The sequence below is a fragment of the Coregonus clupeaformis genome, chromosome 17 (assembly GCF_020615455.1).
Source record: "Coregonus clupeaformis isolate EN_2021a chromosome 17, ASM2061545v1, whole genome shotgun sequence".
Classification (NCBI taxonomy): domain Eukaryota; kingdom Metazoa; phylum Chordata; class Actinopteri; order Salmoniformes; family Salmonidae; genus Coregonus; species Coregonus clupeaformis.
In genome coordinates this window covers 58,138,919-58,166,488 of record NC_059208.1, presented here as the reverse complement: position 1 = coordinate 58,166,488, position 27,570 = coordinate 58,138,919, and the positions used below count along the sequence as shown (strand labels likewise).

The window sequence follows — 27,570 nt, the reverse complement described above, 5'->3', positions numbered from 1 at the left end:
ACACCTTGTGCACTGGGGTCACAATGAGTTGATGTCCTCACAAATGATTGTGAATCCAGTCCATTGTTACATCAATATTGAAAAATTCCAATGACAAGATTAAGTTACACCGCAGTTTTATTTGACAGAAGCATACATTTCAAATGTGCATTTAGCACAGAAATGCGTTTCTTAATCTAGTAGCATCAGTCTAATTTTGGATTGATTAATTCTTATCTTTATGTTCACTCTCAAGCTAACACACCAAATTGTATACGGAGACATGTAGTAAACAGTAAACATACACAAGTAAAGCTAGACGACATGGGGGTATTTATTGGACTGAGTGTGTTGAAATAGTCTGGGTCATCCTGAGTGGCAGGGGGAGTTTCCTCAGTGCTCCCCCCTGGATGGGCACCCTCTCCAGGGCCAGCTCTGTGTTGGTCAGGGGCCCCCCGTCAGGTGAGCTGAAGTACTCTCTACAGTCATCACCCGCCCACATAATTTCTGAAATAACACACACACACACACACACACACACACACACACACACACACACACACATACACACACACACACACACACACACACACACACACAGACCGATTTTCAGTAATTGTTTTAAGGCAGTGCAACAGAACAAGAATGGCAACATAGAATTAGAATTCATTTTCCATGGTCTTGTTATCAACAAGGTACACTATATATACAATAGTATGTGGACACCACTTCAAATGAATGGATTCGGCTATTTCAGCCACACCCGTTGCTGACAGGTGTATAAAATCGAGCACACAGTCATGCAATCTCCATAGACACACATTGGCAGTAGAATGGCCTTACTGAAGAGCTCAGTGACTTTCAACGTGGCACCGTCATAGAATGCCACCTTTCCAAGAAGTCAGTTCGTCAAATTTCTGCCCTGCTAGAGGTGCCCCGGTCAACTGTAAGTGCTGTTATTGGGAAGTGGAAAGTTTAGGAGCAACAACGTCTCAGCCGCGAAGTGGTAGGTCACACAAGCTCACAGAACGGGACCGCCAAGTGCTGAAGCGCGTAAAAATTGTCTGTCCTCGGTTGCAACACTCACTACCGAGTTCCAAACTGCCCCTGGAAGCAACGTCAGCACAATAACTGTTTGTCTGGAGCTTCATGAAATGGGTTTCCATGGCCGAGCAGCCGCACACAAGCCTAAGATCACCATGCGCAATGCCATGTGTCGGCTGGAGTAGTGTAAAGCTCGCCGTCATTGGACTCTGGAGCAGTGGAAACACGTTCTCTGGAGTGATGAATCACGCTTCACCATCTGGCAGTCCAACGGACTAATCTGGGTTTGGCGGATGCCAGGAAAACACTGTTTTCATGGTTCGGGCTAGGCCCCTTAGTTCCAGTGAAGGGAAATCTTAACGCTACAGCATACAATGACATTCTAGACGATTCTGTGCTTCCAACTTTGTGGCAACAGTTTGGGGAAGGCCCTTTCCTGTTTCAGCATGACAATGCCCCCGTGTACAAAACGAGTTCCATACAGATATGGTTTGTTGAGATCGGTGGAAGAACTTGACTGGCCTGGATGAATTGGAACGCTGACTGCGAGGCAGGCCTAATCGCCCAACATCAGCCGCCCGATCTCACTAATGCTTTTGTGGCTGAATGGAAGCAAGTCCCCGCAGCAATGTTCCAACATCTATTGGGAATCCTTCCCAGAATAGTGGAGGCTGTTATAGCAGCAAAGGGGGGACCAACTCCATATTAATGCCCATGATTTTGGAATGAGATGTTCGTTGAGCAGGTGTATCTGTACTGTTTTTTCCTCTATTTCCTTTGTTAAGATGAACTCTTTTGACCTAAATAGTTTTTGTTTTAATGAGTATTGAATTGCATGGCCTCTAAAGGCACATTTAAAAGTGTCCCATACAATAAGGGCATCTGCTGTACCTATGTTTTGTAGGAAAATGTCAGTTATACATTTTGGTTAAAAACAAGTTGTCATCCAGTAGGCTTTGATTACATTTTCAATATCCTTCTCCTTGCAGAAATTCTTTAAGAGTAATGTATATACCAATTATTTGATGGTTCTGTCACACCCTGGTCTGTTTCACCTGTCTTGTGCTTGTCTCCACCCCCACCAGGTGTCTCCCATTTTTCCCCATTATCCCCTGTGTATTTATACCTGCCTTTTCTGTTTGTCTGTTGCCAGTTCGTCTTGTTTTGTCAGGTCATCCCGGTTCCGACCTTTCTGCCTGCCCTGACCCTGACCCTGACCCTGAGCCTGCCTGCTGTTCTGTCCCTTTTTGACTCTGCCTTGGATTACGATCCTCTGCCTGCCCTGACCCTGACCCTGACCCTGCCTGCTGTTCTGTCCCTTTTTGACTCTGCCTTGGATTACGATCCTCTGCCTGCCCTGACCCTGCCTGCTGTTCTGTCCCTTTTTGACTCTGCCTTGGATTACGATCCTCTGCCTGCCCTGACCCTGCCTGCTGTTCTGTCCCTTTTCGACTCTGCCTTGGATTACGATCCTCTGCCTGCCCTCAACCTGCCCTTTTTCCTGCCCCTTTGTTATAATAAATATTCTGAGAACCGAACCATCCGCCTCCTGTGTCTGATTCTGGGTCATATCCTGAGTCGTGATAGGTCCGACCACATTCTGTCCCCCATCAGTCTCCCGAGTGGCGCAGTGGTCGAAGGCGCTGCATCGCAGTGCTAGCTGTGCCACTAGAGATCCTGGTTCGAATCCAGGCTCTGTTGTAGCCGGCCACGACCGGGAGACCCATGGGGCGGCGCACAATTTGCCCAGCGTCGTCCAGGGTAGGGGAGGGAATGGCCGGCAGGGATGTAGCTCAGTTGGGAGAGCATGGCGTTTGCAACGCCAGGGTTGTGGGTTCGATTCCCACGGGGGGCCAGTATAAAAAAATTAAAAAATTAAATGTAAGTCGCTCTGGATAAGAGCGTCTGCTAAATGACTAAAATGTAAATGTAAACACTCTTAACTTTTGGTGCCAGCGAGAATGACATAAGAAAGTAGTCATGTACAGTATATACAGTACCAGTCAAAAGTTTGGACACCTACTCATTCAAGGGCTTTTCTTTATTTGTACTATTTTCTACATTGTAGAATAATAGTGAAGACATCAAAACTATGAAATAACACATATGGAATCATGTAGTAAACAAAAAAGTGTTAAACAAATTAAAATATATTTTAGATTCTTCATATAGCCAACCTTTGCCTTGATGACAGCTTTGCACACTCTTGGCATTCTCTCAACCAGCTTCATGAGGCAGTCACCTGGAATGCATTTCAATTAACAGGTGTGCCTTCTTAAAAGTTAATTTGTGGAATTTCTTTCCTTCTTAATGCGTGTGAGCCAATCAGTTGTGTTGTGACAAGGTAGGGGGGTATACAGAAGATAGTCCTATTTGAGAGAATGCCAAGAGTGTGCAAAGCTGTCATAAAGGCTATTTAAAGAATCTCAAATATAAAATATATTTGATTTGTTTAACACCTTTTTGGTAACTACATGATTCCATATGTGTTATTTAATAGTTCTGATGACTTCACTATTATTCTACAATTAAAGAAAAACCCTGGAATGAGTAGGTGTGTCCAAACTTTTGACTGGTACTGTATATATAAATAATCTTGCATATCTTAATTTATTCCCACAATAGACTAATAATACAAGCACTTCTACGAAGGATTGTTACCTATAACAAGGGCTAGCAGTAGGAATTATACATTTTTGTCAACAGATGTGGGATGCATACACTCAATACATTTACATTTTTGTCATTTAGCAGACGCTCTTATCCAGAGCAACTTACAGGAGAAATTAGGGTTAAGTGCCTTCCTTCAAGGGCACATCGACAGATTTTTCACCTAGTTGGCTTGGGGATTCGAACCAGCAACCTTTTGGTTACTGGCCCAACACTTTTAACCGCTAGACTACCTGCCGCCCCCACTCACTCACCCCTCCCAAACAATCACCTCTGCCCCACTCTCCCCTTCCACCCATAGATCGACCTAACACACACACACACACACACACACACACACACACACACACACACACAACCACAAGTTCAAATGTTCAACAGTTGTTCCATCCCCGAGCCCAACTCAAGAGAAGACTTGATGTGTGAATGCGTATACACTTTGGCTGTTTAAGAAGGCATGCCAAATTGCCAAATTGAGCAAGAATGGGAAGATTTGATTAACCAACATCTAAATCAAATCAAATTTTATTTGCCACATGCACCGAATACAACAGTTAAATGCTTACTTACAAGCTCTTAACCAACAATGCAGTTTTAAGAGGAAAAAAAAAGATAAGTAAAAAAGAACAGAATAGGCCTCTTGGGATCTAGCCATTAAATAGAAAAATATCAATATTAAATCAAAATGCTCCTGATCTTAGTTCTATACCTTTTTGTGTAGATCGGTCTCGCAAAGTGCTGACAGGATCAGCTGGATGTCAGCCTTGATCTCCAAGGTAATAACATCCTCCTCTTCAGGACTCCCCTCCATCTGCATAATGATCCCTGGGAAAGTTGTGCTCCATATTATGGACAATACAGATGTTCAGATAACTGCCTTTTATGAGACTTTGTGAAGCTTGCATTTGGAATAAAAATCTGAATTGTCAATATTGTCAATTACAGTGTTACTGGTGTATTAAGGGATTTTTTATTCTGTAGTTGTTCTACATTTTCATAAATATTCAACACAGCTGTAATATTCCAAAAGGGGAGGTTCTCCAAAAGGGGAGGTTCCGTCTGTCATTACCAAGCAGCTGGCTGATGGCTCCATGATCAGAGAGCTCCTGGTTGATTGCTTCGTTGCCTAGGGACGCCATGGATTTCAGCAGCCTCACACAGTAACACAACTGAGACTTCTTACTGCCCTCCCTCCACTGCCATGGAAACTATGGCCCTGTCCAAAGTAGGCATCTGTTTGGCAGAAACAATAAGGTGATGAGTGATGTTTTTTTGTTTTTTTTACATTGATATGTTTATTTTATTTTATTGGTACATCGCTGTTGCTGGGCAAGAACTGAATTGGTTCCTCTCACTGGGTTTGTGTGTGTGTGTGAAATGGGCATCTGACCTGTGTTTGGGTCAGATTCTACAGTTGTCTCATCTTATCAGTGACTGAAACCAGACTGTGACCCTGTCTCCTTAGGCATATCCAGGGAACGAGCTGGGGTTGTACAGAGTTCAGGCTAAACCCTTTGTCTCTCCTTGGGCGTCTTCTTGTTTAATTACAGCATGACGGGAGGGGAGAGAGGGGTTGGGCTTGGGTATGTTTGAGAGATTGATTGTGGACCTGCCATGTCCAACAATCAATCTCCAGGTCAAGCCAGGGTTGAACAGAGTTCAAACTGAACATGATTGTTTTTACATGACAGGGCTGTTATTTGTGCATACATAGAAGGAGACTATCATAGACTAAGGAAGTGGGCGGAGCGGTCAAGAGGGGGAAACTGGAGACAGTGGTGGGGGAACCAAAGAGGGAGGGGTTAAGCTAAAATGTATGTAAAATTACTATGTAAACCGAGAGCTGGGAGGTGGAAAAGGAGATGCTTTGCAAACCACCTCGGCTTTGTCTATTGTAATAAAGTCTATCTTAATTCTACAAAAACTCTGGAAATACTTTGGTTCTTTGATCAATATAAGGAAAAATTTGCCACAACATGAGAACGACAGAATAAATTAAATCTCCCATCAATTAAACCAAGTGACCATGGAGACGTTCAATGAAATTCGTAGTAATCAAAAGTGGCCAAACAAATGTCCTAGCTAGTCCCTTATACCATAAACTGTGGTCCTCTGTAGCTCAGCTGGTAGAGCACGGCGCTTGTAACGCCAAGGTAGTGGGTTCGATCCCCGGGACCACCCATACACAAAAATGTATGCACGCATGACTGTAAGTCGCTTTGGATAAAAGCGTCTGCTAAATGGCATATTATTATTATATTATAAACCAAAAGGAATGAAATGGTGGCCATTCATTTGGAGTAGTCTATCTGCAACTTCACTCATACAAACCACTAATACAGCTTGACTGATTGTGGGAAGAGTTTCTTTCGACTGAGCAACTTAAAAACACATGAACGTATACATACAGGAGAAAAGCCTTACTCCTGCTCTGACTGTGTAAAATGCTTCACAACATCAACTGACCTAAAAGTTCATCAGAGAACACACACAGGAGAGAAGCCTTACTCCTGCTCTGATTGTGGGAAGAGTTTCTCTCGACTGGGCAACTTAAAAACACATGAACGTATACACACAGGAGAGAAGCCTTACTCCTGTTCTGAATGTGGGGCAAGTTTCTCTCAACTCGGCACCAGAAAACAACATGAATGTATACACACAGGAGAGAAGCCTTACTCCTGCTCTGACTGTGGAAAGATTTTCTCTCGACTGGGCCACTTAAAAACACATGAACGTATACACACAGGAGAGAAGCCTTACTCCTGCTCTGACTGTGGGGCAAGTTTCTCTCAACTGGGCACCTTAAAACAACATGAACCTATACATACATGGTCCTCTGTAGCTCAATTGGTAGAGAATGGCGCTTGTAACGCCAGGGTAGTGGGTTCGATCCCCGGGACCACCCATACGTAAAAATGTATGCACGCATGACTGTAAGTCGCTTTGGATAAAAGCGTCTGCTAAATGGCATATTATTATTATTATTATTATTTATTATTGACTGTTTCCCAACTTCCAGATTTGTCCCCTGTCCTCACCTCGCTCAACACACCACTCCAGCAGCAGCAGAAGTGTTTCCCTGACAGGTCATGTAGTCGTCTAGCATCAGTGGAGCCACGGTGGCCAGAGCGGCCAGAGCCTGCAGCTGCAGCTCCTCCTGCTGGACGGGGGGTCCAGTTGCGTGGTCATGACTGGCCCTCAGGGGAGCAGCAGAGGGCTTCACCAGGTGCAGCAGGGTCAGGACAACACAGCCTTCTTTGAACAGCTAGCAGACACAAACATTATCTATGAAGTTTATAACGCATCAAAAACGCAATAGTCAGAAAGTATTAATAATTTGTTTGTACTTTGGAATGTTTTTCAGTCTATCAATGGCACACTAACGTAACATAATGCAGCTAATCGACCGTTGACCTAATGGAAGTATAGACAGTATGGAGCTCTGTTACTCATTCATACGGAGGCAGATCTGCTGTGCCCTCTGTGCCTTTAACATTAGGCTCCATTTCACATCTGTAAAACAAAACATAAATATGATTGTAGGAAGTGGAATTAATAGAAAATGAGCTCTACATTGACAGAGGTCAACTGTAAGTGACTGCTATGATTGGTCCTTCCTTCAAAATCTACTAGCTACATTATTTTATGGACTAAAGACATATGACATACATGACAGAGGCTACCCTATTCCCTTTATAGTACACTACTTTTGACCAGAGCGGTCAAAGTTAGTGTGCTATAAAAGGAAGAGGGTGCCATTTGGGACGCATCCAGAAACCAATTCACCTGTCCTTTTTGGCAATTAATGTTTGAATTGCGGTGGCTGCTGTTATTGTTATTTACCAGAGGAGCTGGAGAGCATCTGAAGAGTCTGCAAGACCTGGAGCTTGACAGTAGGCTGGTTCTCCAGGAGGGCCATGGACAGGACCAGAGTCTCAGCCAGCTCACTCTGCTCCAACAGCTGCACTGTACCCAAGGCTGGTAGGGTGGAGCCCTGAAGAAAACATGTGTGAGCAGGTACACATTCATATAGCCCACCGTTCCAGACAGGTAAATGAACACAACCACAACACCACTGACACAACATCAATGGCTCACTCATTGAATGTTTCGAGAATCTGCTGTGTCTGTGAAAGACTCTCCATACCGTCAACACTGTGTTTGGATGTCACAGAGCTCCACTACCGTCAACACTGTGTTTGGACGTCACAGAGCTCCATACCGTCAACACTGTGTTTGGACGTCACAGAGCTGTACAAGGATACAATAGAGTGTCAGATTTGGTTCATCACTTCAGCATTTGGCACCCTCATCAGGAACCCTGCAAACACAAAATAAATCGGTACCACTTTTGGATGACCATAAATGCTTGTATGACCACGGCAGCACTACCCATCTGAGAGAGTGATTCTTTGACAGTCTGTGACTTCATCAGAGGTCTTCTCCTTAGTCGTTGAAGCCTCCGATGAGAGCATTGCAAAAGCATTTGTGCAAAATACCGCTTTACAGAGTTCGGCGTGTACAACCAGTGGTGTAAAGTACTTAAGTAAAAATACTTGAAAGTATTACTTAAGTCGTTTTTTGGGGTATCTGTACTTTACGATTTATATTTTTGACAACTTTTACTTTTACTTCACTACATTCCTAAATAAAATTATGTACTTTTTACTCCATTCATTTCCCTGACACCCAAAAGTACATTTTGAACGATTAGCAGGACAGGAAAACGGTCTAAATCACAGACTAATCAATAGAACATCCCTGGTCATCCCTACTGCCTCTTATCTGGCACTCACTAAACACAAATGCTTCATTTGCCCCTGGCTATCCTTAAATAAATAAAAAAAAACAAGAAAATTGTGCCATCTGGTTTGCTTAATAAGGAGTTTTAAATGATTTATACTTGTACTTTTACTTTGATACTTAAGTATATTTTAGCAATTACATTTACTTTTGATAATTTACTCAAGTAGTATTTTACTGGGTGACTTTCACTTTTACTCGAGTCATTTTCTATTAAGGTATCTTTACTTTTACTCAAGTATGACAACAGGGTACTTTTTCCACCACTTTGTACAACTGGTTTTCAGCTAGTTGCCATTAAACACATTGCAAATACATGGAAGAAAATAACTACTTCGATGCCTCACAAAAACACCTGCTTATGTTGATGTGTTGGCGTCCGACCATACCTCAATGCGTCTGACCCACCGATAGGTTACTATAGTTATCGCCCCTACTACGGGAAGCAGAAGATACCAAACAGTACTAAGGCGAAACGCATACTTTACCCGTTGTGACACACCGGAAGTAGGTTTTGGTGTCAGCTTTGCCACGGTTTCTATCTTTGGCTTCGCCTTCATTTCCTCCTCAGAATAACAACAACAAAGACAGATTGATAACAAATAGTTCTTCAAATCGTCTCAAACAAAGGAATAAACCCTGAATCGGAGAGATAGAGCACAGTCAGCTATGCTGACAGATGCAGGTTAGTGCGCTATTTCCATACACTGACGGCATTGTCTGACAGCTCAGCTTTTGAGCTAACGTTAGCCAGCTTATGCTAGCTAGTGGCATATTTGCATATCCAAATTGCTGTTAGTTTTGGGCAGCTGAGTAATGGTTGATGGGGCAGCACGTAAGCTTCATGTTGGCAATCTATTATTACTTAAGTACTAATACATGAGAGGCCATGTGTTATGACATTTTTATCTAGGCTGTGACATGGTCACATTCAGTGATATGATATGTGGTCAATTTACAGATTATACAGTAAATGCTTCAGGTGCTCGGCGTGCCAAGAAGAGGACAGCAATGGAGTCATCATCTGGGGATGGTCAGTCATCCCTTCGCTCCTCTGGTAGACAGGTCAACGTCAGAACGAAGCGCTGCAATAATCCTCCACCTGGACAGGTATATATGCACCATAATATTAGACAAAACAGACTTCATACGGTTAGTTTGGGACTAGCCAGAGCCGGCAGATCAAGTATTGTACCTCAGCTAGGCACAATACTTGATCCGTCGGCTCTGGCTAGTTTGGGACTGTGTGGTGTAGTGAGACCACCTTTCTTCAGTCATTCTCACTCACTTTACCCATTGCCACAGTCCACCCAGTCAGCCCATTAAGAGCCCCCTGCCTTTTACCAATCTCTCTGCTTTCAGTAATGAGCATATTTTCCTTGATATTGAAGTCTGTCTGTCATTGGATTCCAGACCAAAAGAAAAGCCATCGACACAGAGGAAGAAGAGGACCAATCTGAGAAGAAGTACAGAAGATGTGAGAAGGCTGGATGCTCGGCCACATACCCGGTGTGCTTTGCTAGTGCCTCTGAAAGGTATCATCAAATATTTTTTATAACTAAACCAAGATGGACCACAGCCTGTCGTTTCAAATGGGAACAAATTAGCCATAGTGGGCAGAACAAGCAAGGAGGTGGGCAGAGCCAAGCACGAGCTAGCTAGTGGTCCTCTGTAGCTCAGCTGGTAGAGCACGGCGCTTGTAACGCCAAGGTAGTGGGTTCGATCCCCGGGACCACCCATACACAAAAATGTATGCACGCATGACTATAAGTCGCTTTGGATAAAAGCGTCTGCTAAATGGCATATTATATTATTATTATTATATATTATAATATCCTATTGGCGCGTTCTAGCCTACATTTGCATATTTGTGAAGTGCAGGTGTACAATAACTCAGTTGCCTTTACACTCCTTCTAAACAGTGCAGTTGCCTTTACACTCCTTCTAAACAGTGCAGTTGCCTTTACACTCCTTCTAAACAATGCAGTTGCCTTTACACTCCTTCTAAATAATGCAGTTGCCTTTACACACCTTCTAAACAGTGCAGTTGCCTTTACACTCCTTCTAAACAGTGCAGTTGCCTTTGCACTCCTAAACAGTGCAGCTGCCTTTACACTCCTTCTAAACAGTGCAGTTTGCCTTTACACTCCTTCTAAACAGGACAGTTGCCTTTACACTCCTTCTAAACAGTGCAGTTTGCCTTTACACTCCTTCTAAACAGTGCAGTTGCCTTTACACTCCTTCTAAACAGTGCAGTTGCCTTTACACTCCTTCTAAACAGTGCAGTTGCCTTTACACTCCTTCTAAACAATGCAGTTGCCTTTACACTCCTTCTAAACAGTGCAGTTGCCTTTACACTCCTTCTAAACAGTGCAGTTGCCTTTACACTCCTTCTAAACAGTGCAGTTGCCTTTACACTCCTTCTAAACAGTGCAGTTGCCTTTACGCTCCTTCTAAACAGTGCAGTTTTTAAAAGACTGGCGAAGGGTAAAGTCTACTAAACGTAGTTCACTCTGTTTGTAATAGATTGTAGTTTTGGGAACAGAAAAATGTATTGAGATCAAATGTTTAATCGATGAGTAAATTATCAGAATGATGGCCAAAATCCATCTCGTTCCATCTTCTCCCACTGCTGGTCATTGGGCTTCCTCTCACTACTATATTTGATAGTGAGTTGAAACGGCAACCGGATGCTTCACATTTATACATCCGGTGAAATATCTGTCTCATTGTTCTGTGGTATCATCTCCTGTTTTTACTTCACTGGTGGTTTTCAGATAGAGTCATTGGCGGCTGTGTCCGAAATCTGTCTCGCCTACTACTTACTAAACTACATACTGTGTACTAATCGTACTACATACTATTTAGAAGGTACTGTTTAGTACAAATGAATGCACTAAGCAACAAATATCAACATACTACTCATCCATACTGAGAATGCGTCATCTGATGGTCAATTGCGTTGATTCCCGCCGTTCGTTCATTTTGGTACAGCGCGTCACCTTCTCTGATTTATCAGCTGTTGTCAAACACACATGGTTCTGAAAATACGATTTTCTTCCTCAATAGTGTGCAGTGAATTGTACTAGATGAAAAGCCAAAATGAGTAGGATATCCTGGCATTTAAAAGCATACTAAGTTTTCGAAATGTCATATACTATAAAACGTTATATTTTCGTATACCCCAAAATGCCTACTATTTAGAACGTATGGGAATTTGGACACGGCCACTGCCTTGCATCAGATAGTGTGACGATTCCGCCTGCACTGATCAGTTGAGGGACAAGCGTCCCCGTATGAGGGATGCCACCTGTTGGAACACAATGGAGAACGAGTATGACATCACATTCAGTGAGGTGAGTGCTCGCGGACAGGTTTCTAACGGCTCTCTTGTCTTTCTTTCAGGTGCGCCAAAAATGGCTACACTTCCCGGTGGTACCATTTGTCCTGCGGGGAGCACTTTTGCAACGAGTGTTTTGATCATTACTATAGAAGGTTAACAGTCGAATTTAATAAATAACATTTTCATTTTGTCAAACACGTCATCATAGACACCCGTTCTCTGTTGATCTGAATGTAATGACTAATATCTTTCCTTGGTTTTTATCAGTCACAAAGATGGCTATGAGACGTATGCAACCTGGAAGAGGGTTTGGACTGGCAATGGGAAGAGTGAGCCCAGTCTCAAAGCTTTCATGGCAGACCAACAGCTTCCATACTGGGTGAGAGCAACACAGCTGCCTTTCAACCAAAAATGTCTAGCTAACTGGAATAGTATTCAGGTCAATGCAGCCACTCTCCATCAAATGAGTAATTCAAACACATTCACTCCAATGTGATTGGTTTCCAGGTCCAATGCACCAAGCCAGACTGTGGGAAATGGCGTCAGCTAACCAAGGAGATCCAGCTCACTGCCTCACTAGCAGCCACGTATCGCTGTGGCATGAAGTTCAACAATGTCAAGGTAAACAGGAAGTAGTAGGAGGAAGAGACAACAACATAATCAAAAATAACTTGATTGACATTTCATGATTGTGCCATAATATCACGTGTTTACATCTACAGACTGAAGGGCCAGACCAGTGCTCTCTGCCAGAAGATTTGGTGAGTGACTGTCTTTAAAAGTTACCCTTCGAGTTCCTTGCATCTTCAGTCAACAATTTAAAGTATCACTGCAGCCTTGTCCTTATTCAGAACCTTGTTGTGTTCCACAGAGAGTGGCGGAGGTGATCGACAGCTGGTGGCATTCCATGCTGATCCTGCCCCCGTTGTTTAAGGACAGCCCGGCCAGCCCTTTCCTCACAGCCTACTATCCTGACTGTGTGGGCATGAGCCCCTCAGGATCCACCAGCAACCACTCTCATGCTGAGTTGAGGGCAGAGCACTGCAGAGCCGTCCCGCCACAGAGTAAGTCCATCCAGGGTGGGGAGAGAATCCACATCTCAACCCTGGTGCTCTACTTCACTGAGAAGGGTGTATGATAGAGAAGACCCAGAGCTAAGGAACCAGAGCTAAGGAACCAGAGCTAAGGAACCAGAGCTAAGGAACCAGAGCTAAGGAACCAGAGCTAAGGAACCAGAGCTAAGGAACCAGAGCTAAGGAACCAGAGCTAAGGAACCAGAGCTAAGGAACCAGAGCTAAGGAACCAGAGATAAGGAACCAGAGCTAAGGAACCAGAGCTAAGGAATAAGAGATAAGGAACCAGAGCTAAGGAACCAGTACATCGCCAAGTAGTTAATATCCAGTCTAGGATACTTTTGTTTCTATTATCTTAGCTAGTCTGTTGAACGTCAATAGTCACTCATGGTCAGTAAATACGTATCCTATAACTCATACTTTGTGTTCAGTTCCAGGGCTGTGTCCATACTTCCAGCCCTTTTACCAGCCCAACGAGTGTGGGAAGGCCTTGTGTGTCCGACCGGATATGATGGAGCTGGATGAGCTCTATGAGTTTCCAGAATTTTCCCGTGACCCCACCATGTACCTGGCCCTGCGCAACCTTATCCTGGCCTCCTGGCACAGGGACTGTAAGGTAGCCAGACAGATAAGTCCTACACTGTTTAAATTAGACACTTTGGAAGCATCCTAGTAGTAATAATAATAATTGATTTTTCATTACAAACAAGAATCTCAAAGATGCTTTGAAAACAAAAATAAATGTAGTGATCTGTCAGTTCCTGGTTGATGGTCTTCCACAGCTTCAGATGTCTTAAGGCAGTTGGGAAAGGCAGTCAGTAGCTTGAGTGGAGGGAGCATCGATGACAGATAGGCAGGGAGAAACCTCAGTCAGATACTGGTAGACAGGAGCTCTTCATCAGATAGGCAGGGGAGAAACCTCAGTCAGATACTGGTAGACAGGAGCTCTTCATCAGATAGGCAGGGGAGAAACCTCAGTCAGATACTGGTAGACAGGAGCTCTTCATCAGATAGGCAGGGGAGAAACCTCAGTCAGATACTGGTAGACAGGAGCTCTTCATCAGATAGGCAGGGAGAAACCTCAGTCAGATACTGGTAGACAGGAGCTCTTCATCAGGCACGCCGTCTCCTCTTCCTCGGTAGGTAGGCTGGGTCATCCACTCATCCACCTGGTGTGTGTAGAGTACTTCCTTTTCCACATGGTGTTTCACATACCCAGCCATCTAGTCACATACCTATATTCGATGAGAGACTAATAGAATTGCCAAATAGAATAGTGAGAAAAACAATGTAGTTATATGACCTAGGAGAAATTACATGAACTTTCGATCAATTAAACACAACAGGGCTTGGTGATAATGATTTAAATACGTCCCTTCCTCTCATGTCTAGGAGGTGCTGACGCCCCAGAACTGTGCTCCCCACATCATTGTGCGGGGGCTGGTGCGTGTGCGCTGCGTACAGGAGATGGACAGGGTGCTTCACTTCATGACCAGGAAGGGTCTGATCAACACTGGGGTTCTGTCAGTCAAACAGCCCCTGCTTCCCGAGCGCTACCACAACGTGAGTGTGTCTATCTGTGTCTAGTCTTTTAACATCAGTCTTTGTCCAGTTATGTTCTGCAGCTCATGCTGAATTGTTTGGTCTTTGCAGAAGAACGTGATTGTGATAGGAGCCGGGGCATCGGGGCTGGCTGCTGCGCGACAGCTGCAGAACTTTGGCATGCAGGTAATATTTTCAGATTAAAATGTAGAACTACTTTAAGTGTTCCTTTTTGTTTTCAGTCTTGACCATACCCAGCTAGCACATAACGTTCTGAGAACCATCCCAGCTAGCACATAACGTTCTGAGAAACATCCCAGCTAGCACATAACGTTCTGAGAACCATCCCAGCTAGCACATAACGTTCTGAGAACCATCCCAGCTAGCACATAACGTTCTGAGAAACATCCCAGCTAGCACATAACGTTCTGAGAACCGTATGTTTCTTAGAGCTTGGTGAGAGCGTGGTTGTCCTATGGTTATTTTGCATAAAACCTTCCTACAATGTTCTGGGAATGGTGCAGGATACCCAGCTAGCACGTAACATTCTGAGAGCCATATGTTTCTTAGGTGGGAATTTCAGTACTTCAGCATAACGTTTCCTCATGATTCTATTTAAAAGACAATTCTCAAATTGTTCAGAGAACGTTAAGAAACAACGTTCTTCTGTGGGAATTTCAGTACTTTAGAATAACGTTTTCTACAGGTTTCCTCATGGTGCTATTTAAAGTCATGTTCTCAGAACATTATGAAAACTTTCCATAAAAACCACAAGATAACATTAGTAATGTTCAAACAACGTTCTGAGAATGTTATTTAAAAACATATACATTCTGTTTTCAGCGTCAACAAAACTCTCTCTATCCTCTGTCTTGTTAAGTGTGTTCTCCATTAATTGGGCACACCTGATCTTAATGAGTGCTTGATTCCATTGAAATGGGGTCTGTTTGAATAGATTAAAATGAACAGCTTTGTATGAGTTAAAAAAACATGGCATGCTAGCTCCATCCTGGTGGCGCAGAGGACTAATTCCATGGATAGAGAACAGAAGATCATAGGTTTGAATCTCACTGACTCCGTACAACAATAAAAAATAATTGTTTGCATGATTAATTTCCATTATGACCTATCTGTGCTTGAGCTCAAAGCAGTTAACCCAAACTAAGCTAGCAGTGTTATTAAAAGTCTTATTGAACATGTTCTCAGAACGTTATTTAATTACCTTCAAATAACCTATAATTTTTGTTCTCAGAATGTTAATAAAATCTCCCAGGAAAACTTTCAGGGAACCATAGTAAAACGTTCTCAGAACCTCCCTGCAACCTGAAAATGTATGTTCCCAGAACAGGTGAAATGTTCACTTCCATTCTCAGAACGTTTAAGAAACGTTCAGTTTTACCGGTCAGGAAACATATGACTTCATTCTCAGAACCAATGGGAACCAATAACGTACGTTCCCACAATTTCCAAGGAACCAGATGTGCTAGCTGGGTGTCTGATTTTCGGGTTAATTCAGATATGGAACCTACTCCTATTGTAACCCATAAGATGTTCTAGGTCCAAAATGCGGTATACATAATATTGTTCACAACATATTGAATGAATAACTGCTGATGAGTTCTGTGGCTGTGCCCTCTTCATGAACTTTAACCTCAAGCGTTTGATCCAATCACAGGTGGTGATGCTTGAGGCGAGTGAGCGGATTGGAGGGCGGGTGTGGGATGATACATCGCTGGGCGGCGTCACAGTGGGTCGAGGGGCTCAGATTGTGAACGGCTGTGTGAACAACCCAATTGCACTGATGAGTGAGCAGGTGAGAGATTCTTTGTAACAAGGTGAGAGATTATTTGTAACAAGGTGAGAGATTCTTTGTAACAAGGTGAGAGATTCTTTGTAACAAGGTGAGAGATTCTTTGTAACAAGGTGAGAGATTATTTGTAACAAGGTGAGAGATTATTTGTAACAAGGTGAGAGATTATTTGTAACAAGGTGAGAGATTATTTGTAACAAGGTGAGAGATTCTTTGTAACAAGATGAGAGATTATTTGTAACAAGGTGAGAGATTATTTGTAACAAGGTGAGAGATTCTTTGTAACAAGGTGAGAGATTCTTTGTAACAAGATGAGAGATTAGTATATCTAATGGAAATTAATGATGATATATATGGAGGTAGTTTTAAAAGAAGTGCTTTATAAATAAACAAGAGAGCATGTTGCTCTCGCCTCACAGATAGAGAGGCCCAACCCACATGTTGATATAGGACACAGTGATGAGTTTTGTAACTATCACCCGTGATAAACCTGAGTGCACAATGGTAAATAGCATCCAGTGGTTTTAATGTGTTTGCCGATGCATACATATAGATAATATCACCATAATCTAAAACGGACATAAAAGTAGCCTGCACAATTTGTTTTCTATTTACGGAGGACAGACAAGCCCTGTTTCTGTAAAGGAACCCTATCTTGAATTTGAGCTTTTTTCCCAATTCAGTAACATGTTTTTTTTAAAGAAAGCCTATCATCTAACCATACTCCTAAGTATTTATATGCAGAGACCTGTTTGATTTGAGTACCATCCAAGCTAGTGATTACAAAAGTGTTTCTAATTGAGAGTTTAGACCTAGAAAAAAAAAAGACATTTGTTTTCTTAGCGTTTAAAACAAGTTTAAGCTGTAAAAGAGACCCCTGTAGTATCCTAAAATCAGACTCCAACTGCATTAAAGCTTGGTCCGCTGTTGGAGCAATAGAGTACATCACTGTGTCATCTGCATATAAATGGAATTTACAATATCTGACATCATCACCAATGTTGTTTATATAAAGTGAGAACAATAGTGGGCCAATTATTGAACCCTGAGGGACCCCTTTAAGTAACTGTAAGGGGTCAGACTTGACCCCGTCGACCATGACGGCCTGAGTTCTATCTTTAAAATAGTCATAAAACCATCGACAGGCATCAGTGCCCAGTCCTATAGATGACAGCTTACTCAAAAGGATAGCATGGTCTAGTGTCAAAAGCTTTTGACAAATCTACAAACAACGCAGCACAGTGCTTTCTATCATCTAAGGCATTTGCAATATCATTTACAACAAGCATAGTGGCCGATGTGGTACTGTGTTTAGATCTAAAACCAGATTGTTTGGGGCTAAAAATACTGTTAACAGAAAGAAAAGATTGTAAATGTTTGTTGACTATAGATTCTAGGATCTTTGCCAGACAAGGGAGCCTAGAGATGGGTCGATAGTTATCCAAATCACTACCGTCACCTCCCTTATGTAATGGCAGAACAAAAGCTGCTTTCCACACCTTAGGGATATTTCCTGTGCTTAATGTTAGATAAAAAATGTGTGTCACTGAACCAGCAATGATAGGTGCAGCACACTTAAGTAAGTACGGGTCTAAATTGTCAGCGCCTAAGGATTTCTTAGTATCAATTCTTTGTAACAAGGTGAGAGATTATTTGTAACAAGGTGAGAGATTCTTTGTAACAACACTGACACAAACTACTGGCACTCAGTCATTCACTCACAAAACCGTACCTTGAAAACAGGATTTTTCAAAGTCAACATTTCTAATCATTCACCCAAAGTTGAACCCAAGAACTTTGTATTTTTTATCTAATTTACTTGTCCTATAACTATTCACATACTCAGTTGCTTCTCTTGTATGTAGCTCAGCATTAATATGCACAAGCTGGGGGAGAGATGTGACCTGTTTCAGGAGGGAGGGAGTGCCACAGACCCGGCCATCGATAAGCGCATGGACTTTCACTTTAACGCCATCCTGGATGTGGTGTCAGAGTGGAGGAAGGACAAGTCTCAGAACCAGGACACCCCTCTGGGAGGTACAACACATTTATGGTCACTCCTATGGTTGCGAATACTGGTAATTTTCCCAAAATTCCCAGGTTTGACAGAAATCCCGGTAAAGCCGGGTGTACACTACACGACTTTCAAAATCCTAACATCGCTGAACCTCTCACATTAAACAACCGTATTTCCTGTAGTTTGTTGTCTTGCCAACGTAGTGGTGGGCACACTAAACGATGTGGCACAGACGGTGGTCACACGCTACAAGATTCATCACTTGGTCTTGAGGATTCCCCATTGCACGCTGTCTCGCCAAACGATGATGTGATTTGGATTTAACGTAGCTACAACAAGCTGTGGCTCAAAGCAGCCTCAAACGTTTTCAGTCAGACATTCACGCTTGCCAAACAGAGTTGAAATAACTAGCCAACATTTAGAATTGAATAACATTGCTTGTGTAACGATTTGATACTTTAGGGCTTTGGTTAAAGGCTAGTACAAACGCATACTAGCAGTAGTCATTGCTCCTGCTCGAGTCTACACATTCTGGGTCATGGGAAACAACGTCATCATCTCACTGGCTTCTTCTCTGGCGAGCTCTCATTGGCTATTGCTCATCACCGTTCTCAAAACGTGTCGTTGCGCATCTCACACTTACAGGAGCATTGCAGATTTTGTGCCGATAAAATCAAACATGTTTGAAAATATCGGGACAGCTCGGAAGACGAGATCGGTAGCCCTCAGATTGTGTCTCTGACCCGCTCACATTAAAAGAGTGTCGGTGACGGCTGCCCATGGTAGGCAACGACCTGGGGATTTGGTCTCTGAGCTCAAAAGCTTGTCTGGGACAGCTACATAGGAGCCAAAATCATATAGTGTACACCCGGCTTTTAGAGGAATCGCAGAATCTATACTTATTTACTCCTGATTCCAGAAATATTCCAACCAGGATTTCTGGACGACCTGGGAATTTTGGGACAGTTATCGGAATTTTGCAACCCTAGTCACTCCTCTCATTGGTTTGCTTATATATGAAGTACAAAGTAGTGATAGACATTTGGGCAGTTTCTAGTTTCTATCATTTTACAATTTTAACTTCCAGAGAAAATTCAGGAGGTCTACAAGACATTCCTTCAGGAGTCTGGGGTCCAGTTCAGCCAGTTGGAGGAGAAAGTGCTTCAGTTTCATCTCAGCAACCTGGAGTATGCCTGTGGGAGCACACTGGAGCAGGTCTGAGATCATTCCTACCCTGGCTCATGTAACAGTTGATGAAGTGACCCTAGGAGAGTTATGACAACATAGTCAGGGGTTAAAGTTCTCCTTCACAGCAACGGTTTTCCATCGTATGGATTCTGGAGAGGTCGTTTTTTAGATCAGTGAAGATGTGCAATAAAATCTGGTTTGGAAATGACAGCCTAATACAGACAATCATGTCTGTTCTATGAAATATTCTCAAATATTTTATTTTCTCTGTTACACTGTGTGCACTGAACTGACATGCATGATTGTTGATGACACTCCGATGTTCAGACGAAGGGAATTAAACGGTCTATAACGCGCACCTCCTGCAGCGCTCAACTCAGACAGCAGTCTCTAACCTCCTGCAGCGCTCAACTCAGACAGCAGTCTCTAACCTCCTGCAGCGCTCAACTCAGACAGCAGTCTCTAACCTCCTGCAGCGCTCAACTCAGACAGCAGTCTCTAACCTCCTGTAGCTGCTGGTAAAGACTCAGACAGCAGTCTCTAACCTACTGTAGCTGCTGGTAAAGACTCAGACAGCAGGCTCTAACCTACTGTAGCTGCTGGTAAAGACTCAGACAGCAGTCTCTAACCTACTGTAGCTGCTGGTAAAGACTCAGACAGCAGTCTCTAACCTACTGTAGCTGCTGGTAAAGACTCAGACAGCAGTCTCTAACCTACTGTAGCTGCTGGTAAAGACTCAGAAGTCTCTAACCTACTGTAGCTGCTGGTAAAGACTCAGACAGCAGTCTCTAACCTACTGTAGCTGCTGGTAAAGACTCAGACAGCAGGCTCTAACCTACTGTAGCTGCTGGTAAAGACTCAGACAGCAGTCTCTAACCTACTGTAGCTGCTGGTAAAGACTCAGACAGCAGTCTCTAACCTACTGTAGCTGCTGGTAAAGACTCAGACAGCAGGCTCTAACCTACTGTAGCTGCTGGTAAAGACTCAGACAGCAGTCTCTAACCTACTGTAGCTGCTGGTAAAGACTCAGACAGCAGTCTCTAACCTACTGTAGCTGCTGGTAAAGACTCAGACAGCAGTCTCTAACCTACTGTAGCTGCTGGTAAAGACTCAGACAGCAGGCTCTAACCTACTGTAGCTGCTGGTAAAGACTCAGACAGCAGTCTCTAACCTACTGTAGCTGCTGGTAAAGACTCAGACAGCAGTCTCTAACCTACTGTAGCTGCTGGTAAAGACTCAGACAGCAGTCTCTAACCTACTGTAGCTGCTGGTAAAGACTCAGACAGCAGTCTCTAACCTACTGTAGCTGCTGGTAAAGACTCAGACAGCAGTCTCTAACCTACTGTAGCTGCTGGTAAAGACTCAGACAGCAGGCTCTAACCTACTGTAGCTGCTGGTAAAGACTCAGACAGCAGTCTCTAACCTACTGTAGCTGCTGGTAAAGACTCAGACAGCAGGCTCTAACCTACTGTAGCTGCTGGTAAAGACTCAGACAGCAGGCTCTAACCTACTGTAGCTGCTGGTAAAGACTCAGACAGCAGTCTCTAACCTACTGTAGCTGCTGGTAAAGACTCAGACAGCAGTCTCTAACCTACTGTAGCTGCTGGTAAAGACTCAGACAGCAGTCTCTAACCTACTGTAGCTGCTGGTAAAGACTCAGACAGCAGTCTCTAACCTACTGTAGCTGCTGGTAAAGACTCAGACAGCAGTCTCTAACCTACTGTAGCTGCTGGTAAAGACTCAGACAGAAGTCTCTAACCTACTGTAGCTGCTGGTAAAGACTCAGACAGCAGGCTCTAACCTACTGTAGCTGCTGGTAAAGACTCAGACAGCAGTCTCTAACCTACTGTAGCTGCTGGTAAAGACTCAGACAGCAGTCTCTAACCTACTGTAGCTGCTGGTAAAGACTCAGACAGCAGGCTCTAACCTACTGTAGCTGCTGGTAAAGACTCAGACAGCAGGCTCTAACCTACTGTAGCTGCTGGTAAAGACTCAGACAGCAGTCTCTAGCCTACTGTAGCTGCTGGTAAAGACTCAGACAGCAGTCTCTAACCTACTGTAGCTGCTGGTAAAGACTCAGACAGCAGTCTCTAACCTACTGTAGCTGCTGGTAAAGACTCAGACAGCAGTCTCTAACCTACTGTAGCTGCTGGTAAAGACTCAGACAGCAGTCTCTAACCTACTGTAGCTGCTGGTAAAGACTCAGACAGCAGTCTCTAACCTACTGTAGCTGCTGGTAAAGACTCAGAAGTCTCTAACCTACTGTAGCTGCTGGTAAAGACTCAGACAGCAGTCTCTAACCTACTGTAGCTGCTGGTAAAGACTCAGACAGCAGGCTCTAACCTACTGTAGCTGCTGGTAAAGACTCAGACAGCAGTCTCTAACCTACTGTAGCTGCTGGTAAAGACTCAGACAGCAGTCTCTAACCTACTGTAGCTGCTGGTAAAGACTCAGACAGCAGGCTCTAACCTACTGTAGCTGCTGGTAAAGACTCAGACAGCAGTCTCTAACCTACTGTAGCTGCTGGTAAAGACTCAGACAGCAGTCTCTAACCTACTGTAGCTGCTGGTAAAGACTCAGACAGCAGTCTCTAACCTACTGTAGCTGCTGGTAAAGACTCAGACAGCAGGCTCTAACCTACTGTAGCTGCTGGTAAAGACTCAGACAGCAGTCTCTAACCTACTGTAGCTGCTGGTAAAGACTCAGACAGCAGTCTCTAACCTACTGTAGCTGCTGGTAAAGACTCAGACAGCAGTCTCTAACCTACTGTAGCTGCTGGTAAAGACTCAGACAGCAGTCTCTAACCTACTGTAGCTGCTGGTAAAGACTCAGACAGCAGGCTCTAACCTACTGTAGCTGCTGGTAAAGACTCAGACAGCAGTCTCTAACCTACTGTAGCTGCTGGTAAAGACTCAGACAGCAGTCTCTAACCTACTGTAGCTGCTGGTAAAGACTCAGACAGCAGGCTCTAACCTACTGTAGCTGCTGGTAAAGACTCAGACAGCAGTCTCTAACCTACTGTAGCTGCTGGTAAAGACTCAGACAGCAGTCTCTAACCTACTGTAGCTGCTGGTAAAGACTCAGACAGCAGTCTCTAACCTACTGTAGCTGCTGGTAAAGACTCAGACAGCAGTCTCTAACCTACTGTAGCTGCTGGTAAAGACTCAGACAGCAGTCTCTAACCTACTGTAGCTGCTGGTAAAGACTCAGACAGAAGTCTCTAACCTACTGTAGCTGCTGGTAAAGACTCAGACAGCAGTCTCTAACCTACTGTAGCTGCTGGTAAAGACTCAGACAGCAGGCTCTAACCTACTGTAGCTGCTGGTAAAGACTCAGACAGCAGTCTCTAACCTACTGTAGCTGCTGGTAAAGACTCAGACAGCAGTCTCTAACCTACTGTAGCTGCTGGTAAAGACTCAGACAGCAGGCTCTAACCTACTGTAGCTGCTGGTAAAGACTCAGACAGCAGTCTCTAGCCTACTGTAGCTGCTGGTAAAGACTCAGACAGCAGTCTCTAACCTACTGTAGCTGCTGGTAAAGACTCAGACAGCAGTCTCTAACCTACTGTAGCTGCTGGTAAAGTCATTCAAAGCCTCTACTTTATCACTCGGGAGGATGGTTCTATTTTTTTGCCATGTAATGTTGTTATTAAAACAAAATCAGACAACCCCATAGTAGAATAGTTTACCTATTTACCAAGTCGGCTTGTAGAATGTCCTTTTAAAAAGTCACCAGAACTGAGCTTCTCAGTCCTTCTACCTAAAAAATTATCCCGGGCACTGGAAGGGCACTGGAATTGGTCAAACTCTTTCCCTAAAAGCTTGATGGTCATGACTTTCTTACATGAAAGGGGAGGTTAAGTTGGCCCCAGACGATCGATCTGAGATCGACTTAAGTTTCAGTCATGGGATTTTGTTGTTGTTGCTTTAACCCCTAAACATAGTCCTTACACGTGTGTGTGTGTGTGTGTGTGTGTGTGTGTGTGTGTGTGTGTGTGTGTGTGTGTGTGTGTTCGCAGGTGTCGGCTCGATCCTGGGACCATAATGAGTTCTTTGCTCAGTTCTCTGGAGACCATACACTGCTGACAGAGGGCTATTCCTCTGTGCTTAACAAACTGGCCGAGGGCCTCGACATCCGCATCAAGAGCCCGGTGAGCCATCAAGTTCTGTGTCCCAATTATCTCTCCATCCTCCCAGAGTGCACTTGTTCACTTTCCTTCACTGATTTGAAAGGAAATGACTGGTATGAGAAATATGCTGGAAACTCCTACTAGCCAATGCCTTCAGCAATTCAATGCTTTTTAAATGTGTAAGAGGAGAAAGGAGGAGAAAGGAGATATTATTGGGGGGCACCCTATGTTCCTTTCATTGTCATTCATCCTCTCATCTTGGTTGTAGTGTATAGTTAGATAAAAGCGAGAGGTTTCTCAATTTTTTTGGTACCCAAGCATTTCGAGCAATGCCTCACAATCACAGTGCACCTGTTTCATTGTAGGTTCAAGCTATCGATTACTCAGGGGATATAGTCAAAGTTACCTCATCCAATGGGACTCAGTGGACAGCACAGAAAGTAAGGACTCATTTGTTTATTTACAGAGCAATGAACTTCCTATTATGCATGTTATAGTACAGTTGTCTTCCCTGACACTCCACTCTTACTATTAGCTGTTATAGTACAGTTGTCTTCCCTGACACTCCACTCTTACTATTAGCTGTTATAGTACAGTTGTCTTCCCTGACACTCCACTCTTACTATTAGCTGTTATAGTACAGTTGTCTTCCCTGACACTCCACTCTTGTTTTGGGAACATTTATTTTGTCTTTTTTTAGGTTCTGGTGACAGTCCCATTGACATTACTCCAGAAGAATATAATTCAATTCAACCCTCCTCTTCCTGAAAGAAAGCTGAAAGCCATCCACAGTCTTGGAGCAGGTCTCATTGAAAAGGTAAGGGTTTAGAGCTGCAACACAGTCTGGGTGATGTAAATGAAACTGGTTCACCCTGTCACGAAACGGTGTCTTAATGAAACTGGTTCACCCTGTCACCAGAAACGGTCTCTTAATGAAACTGGTTCACCCTGTCACCAGAAACGGTGTCTTAATGAAACTGGTTCACCCTGTCACCAGAAACGGTGTCTTAATGAAACTGGTTCACCCTGTCACCAGAAACTGTGTCTTAATGAAACTGGTTCACCCTGTCACCAGAAACGGTGTCTTAATGAAACTGGTTCACCCTGTCACCAGAAACTGTGTCTTAATGAAACTGGTTCACCCTGTCACCAGAAACTGTGTCTTAATTAAACTGGTTCACCCTGTCACCAGAAACTGTCTTAACACACATTCCTATTCTCAGGTTGCTCTGCAGTTCCCGTTTCGCTTCTGGGACAGCAAGATTCAAGGAGCAGACTACTTTGGCCACATTCCACCCAGTCCTGACAAGAGAGGGATGTTTGGTGTGTTCTATGACATGGATCCACAGGTGAGATACCAGCAATCATCTTTGTACTTTATGCTTACTAACTACTATGTAATCATCTGTTATTTCAAAGGAGAGAAATGCTGTCAAATACTTGTTGTAGACATTATTATGTAGACATTAAGAGACAGCTGAGGTTTTTTTTTCAGCATGTTCATTGAAGTGAACCTGTTGAATTATGGACAGGAATCTACGCTGAATACGTAAATAAAAGGTTTCTTACCAGAGAAAAAGATGTGTTCCTGTCTTGGCCCGTTCCGCAGGGAAAGCGGAGTGTCCTGATGTCCGTCATCACTGGTGAAGCTGTGCCCTCTATCAGGGACATGGAGGACAAAGATGTTGCTGATCAGTGCATGATGGTCCTGCGTGAACTCTTCAAGGAGCAGGTAGAACAACTGTGTACTTTGAAGAGAAAATCACACATTACAATAGGACTTAGGCCTACTACAAATGACATTTAAGGTATTCAAAATGACAAATAAATAAATAATGTTGTATCTGTATTTTCACGTATTTTTCATTGTAGGAGGTCCCAGAGCCGGTGAAGTACTTTGTGACACGGTGGAGCAGAGACATGTGGTCTCAGATGTCATACAGCTTCGTAAAGACAGGAGGCAGTGGGGAGGCCTATGACATCGTTGCTGAAGATGTGCAAGGAAAAGTGTTCTTCGCTGGGGAGGTAAGACCTCTGACCCCTTTTATCCTCTTACACCAGTGGAGGCTGCTGAGGGGAGGACGGCTCATAATAATGGCCGGAACGGAGAAAATGGAATGGCATCAAACACCTGGAAACCATGGAAACCATGTGTTTGATGTATTTGATACCATTCCACTGATTCCGCTCCAGCCATTACCACGAGCCCGTCCTCCCCAATTAAGGTGTCACCAACCTCCTGTGACACACACCAATGTATTACCACAGGCCTTCACACGAAAGAGAAACATCCATGAGACACTTTTTAAGAGTAGGACTGCTGATTTTAGGATCGGTTTTGGCTTTTAGATCACAATGAATAAGATAACATGGACAGGAGGGACCTGATCCTAGATCATCACTCTTACTCTGAGATGCTTGACAGATACGGCCCCTGATTTTAACATGAGTCTTTCTCCTGTCTTTCTGTCTCTAGGCAACCAACAGGCACTTTCCTCAGACGGTAACAGGAGCCTATTTGAGTGGCGTCCGAGAAGCGAGTAAAATAGCTGCTTTGTAACTCCTTCCCTTCGAGCAGTCACACGACACCAGCATAAAGACATCTAAGTTGTACGGAGCAAAGCATCCGTTCCTCACTCAAGTTGCTCCTCTTTAAGCGGTGTTTTCTCTTTGTGTGTGTACTGTACCTCGTGTGAGCAGAGATGGCTAATGCTGTTTGAAATGCGGCAATGTTATGGTTAAGTTTTTCTGTTATTATGAGTGAAATACGATATATCTTGTTGGTTTAGTTGGAGATCACTATAATAAGAAATTCAGGATCGGTAGCACACGTATGGTCCTAAACAATGGACAAATGGACAAACAGTATTTCCGTTCTATATGGACCTTCACCATTTGTTTGTCAACATCTATTAATGGCTTTAAAAGATATAATAAGAATATATGTTTTATTGTCAGATACACCAGATAGGTGCAGTGAAATGTGTTGTTTTACAGAGTCAGCCATAGTAGTACGGCGCCGCTGGAACGAATTAGGATTAAGTGCCTTGCTCACGGGCACATCAACAGATTTTTGACCTTGTCGACTTGGGTATTCAAACCAGCGGCCTTTCGGTTACTGGCCCAACGCTCTAACCGCTAGGCTACCTGTCGCCCTTTTAAAGTTCCTGTGTGTGTGGCGATAGTGAGCACTTAACTGTCAAAGTAATAATATGATCTTAGTTGAGATATATTATGTAAATGAGTACTTCTGCATTAGCACTTTTCTTGTTTTGTAATTATTAATTAATTCATTATATAATTTACGTTTTCATAAAAAACTGGGCCAAATAATAATAATAATAATAAAAAATAAAAAATAAAAATAAGGATGGGTCATTTGGCTTTAATCAGAGTGACTGGCTAGTTAATGTAGCCTTCAATTGGGTATTAGTTGTACTTGCATTGTTTTTAGCAAGTGAAGTTGGAAACATTTTGACAATTCTCTTTCCAGGTTACTGAGGCTTTAGTAGGCGACCACACTTATCATGTTCCTCTGTCTAGATTCTGACACTGTGTTCAAACATCTGTCATTTATTAAACATGTGTACCTTAATAAATGAACCAAACTAACTACATTATGACTGACTCACTTAATTGAGACTTAATGGGACTGCACTGATTTGTCACTAGCTGCGTAGTGCACTGCACACCACAGGGGTGTATTCATTAGTCGGAGTCCGTTGCAAAACGTTTCGTCATTTGCAAAAAAAACAGCAAACGGGAACGAAATGGGGAGGGACCTACCTGAATCTGTCCAACAGAAACTCGTTTTCATTGCAAAACGTTTTCTAATTGGAGTAAACGGTTTGCGTTGTGAAACCGTTAATCACTTACTCTCGGAACCAAACGGAGAAAACAGAACCAAACGGGGAGGGATCTACCTGAATTTATCAACTAGAAACTCTAATTTCCGTTACAAAACGTTTTGCA

General features: G+C 43.4%; 1 protein-coding gene and 1 long non-coding RNA gene across 2 annotated transcripts; one reads left to right on the top strand and one right to left on the bottom strand.

Annotated features, from left to right (window-relative positions):
- Nucleotides 1-430: 430 nt before the first annotated feature.
- LOC121586815 lies at nucleotides 431-8,010 on the bottom strand. Its single transcript, XR_006003961.2, has 6 exons — nucleotides 7,841-8,010; nucleotides 7,537-7,687; nucleotides 6,732-7,206; nucleotides 4,763-4,926; nucleotides 4,403-4,518; nucleotides 431-486 (listed from the first exon to the last, which is right to left on the bottom strand). It is a non-coding gene; the product is annotated as an uncharacterized LOC121586815 (long non-coding RNA).
- A 993-nt stretch (nucleotides 8,011-9,003) lies between these two features.
- Nucleotides 9,004-27,215, top strand: LOC121586789 (lysine-specific histone demethylase 1B). The gene is made up of 21 exons (XM_041903781.2): nucleotides 9,004-9,181; nucleotides 9,458-9,606; nucleotides 9,910-10,031; nucleotides 11,902-11,991; nucleotides 12,107-12,218; nucleotides 12,347-12,460; nucleotides 12,562-12,600; nucleotides 12,711-12,903; nucleotides 13,344-13,528; nucleotides 14,305-14,475; nucleotides 14,566-14,640; nucleotides 16,130-16,267; nucleotides 18,130-18,301; nucleotides 19,369-19,496; nucleotides 23,488-23,619; nucleotides 23,964-24,038; nucleotides 24,299-24,415; nucleotides 24,822-24,947; nucleotides 25,208-25,330; nucleotides 25,471-25,623; nucleotides 26,075-27,215. The coding sequence occupies exons 1-21, from the start codon at nucleotides 9,166-9,168 to the stop codon at nucleotides 26,156-26,158; spliced, it is 2,514 nt and encodes an 837-aa protein (XP_041759715.1). The 5' UTR covers nucleotides 9,004-9,165; the 3' UTR covers nucleotides 26,159-27,215.
- The last annotated feature ends 355 nt before the right edge of the window (nucleotides 27,216-27,570 follow it).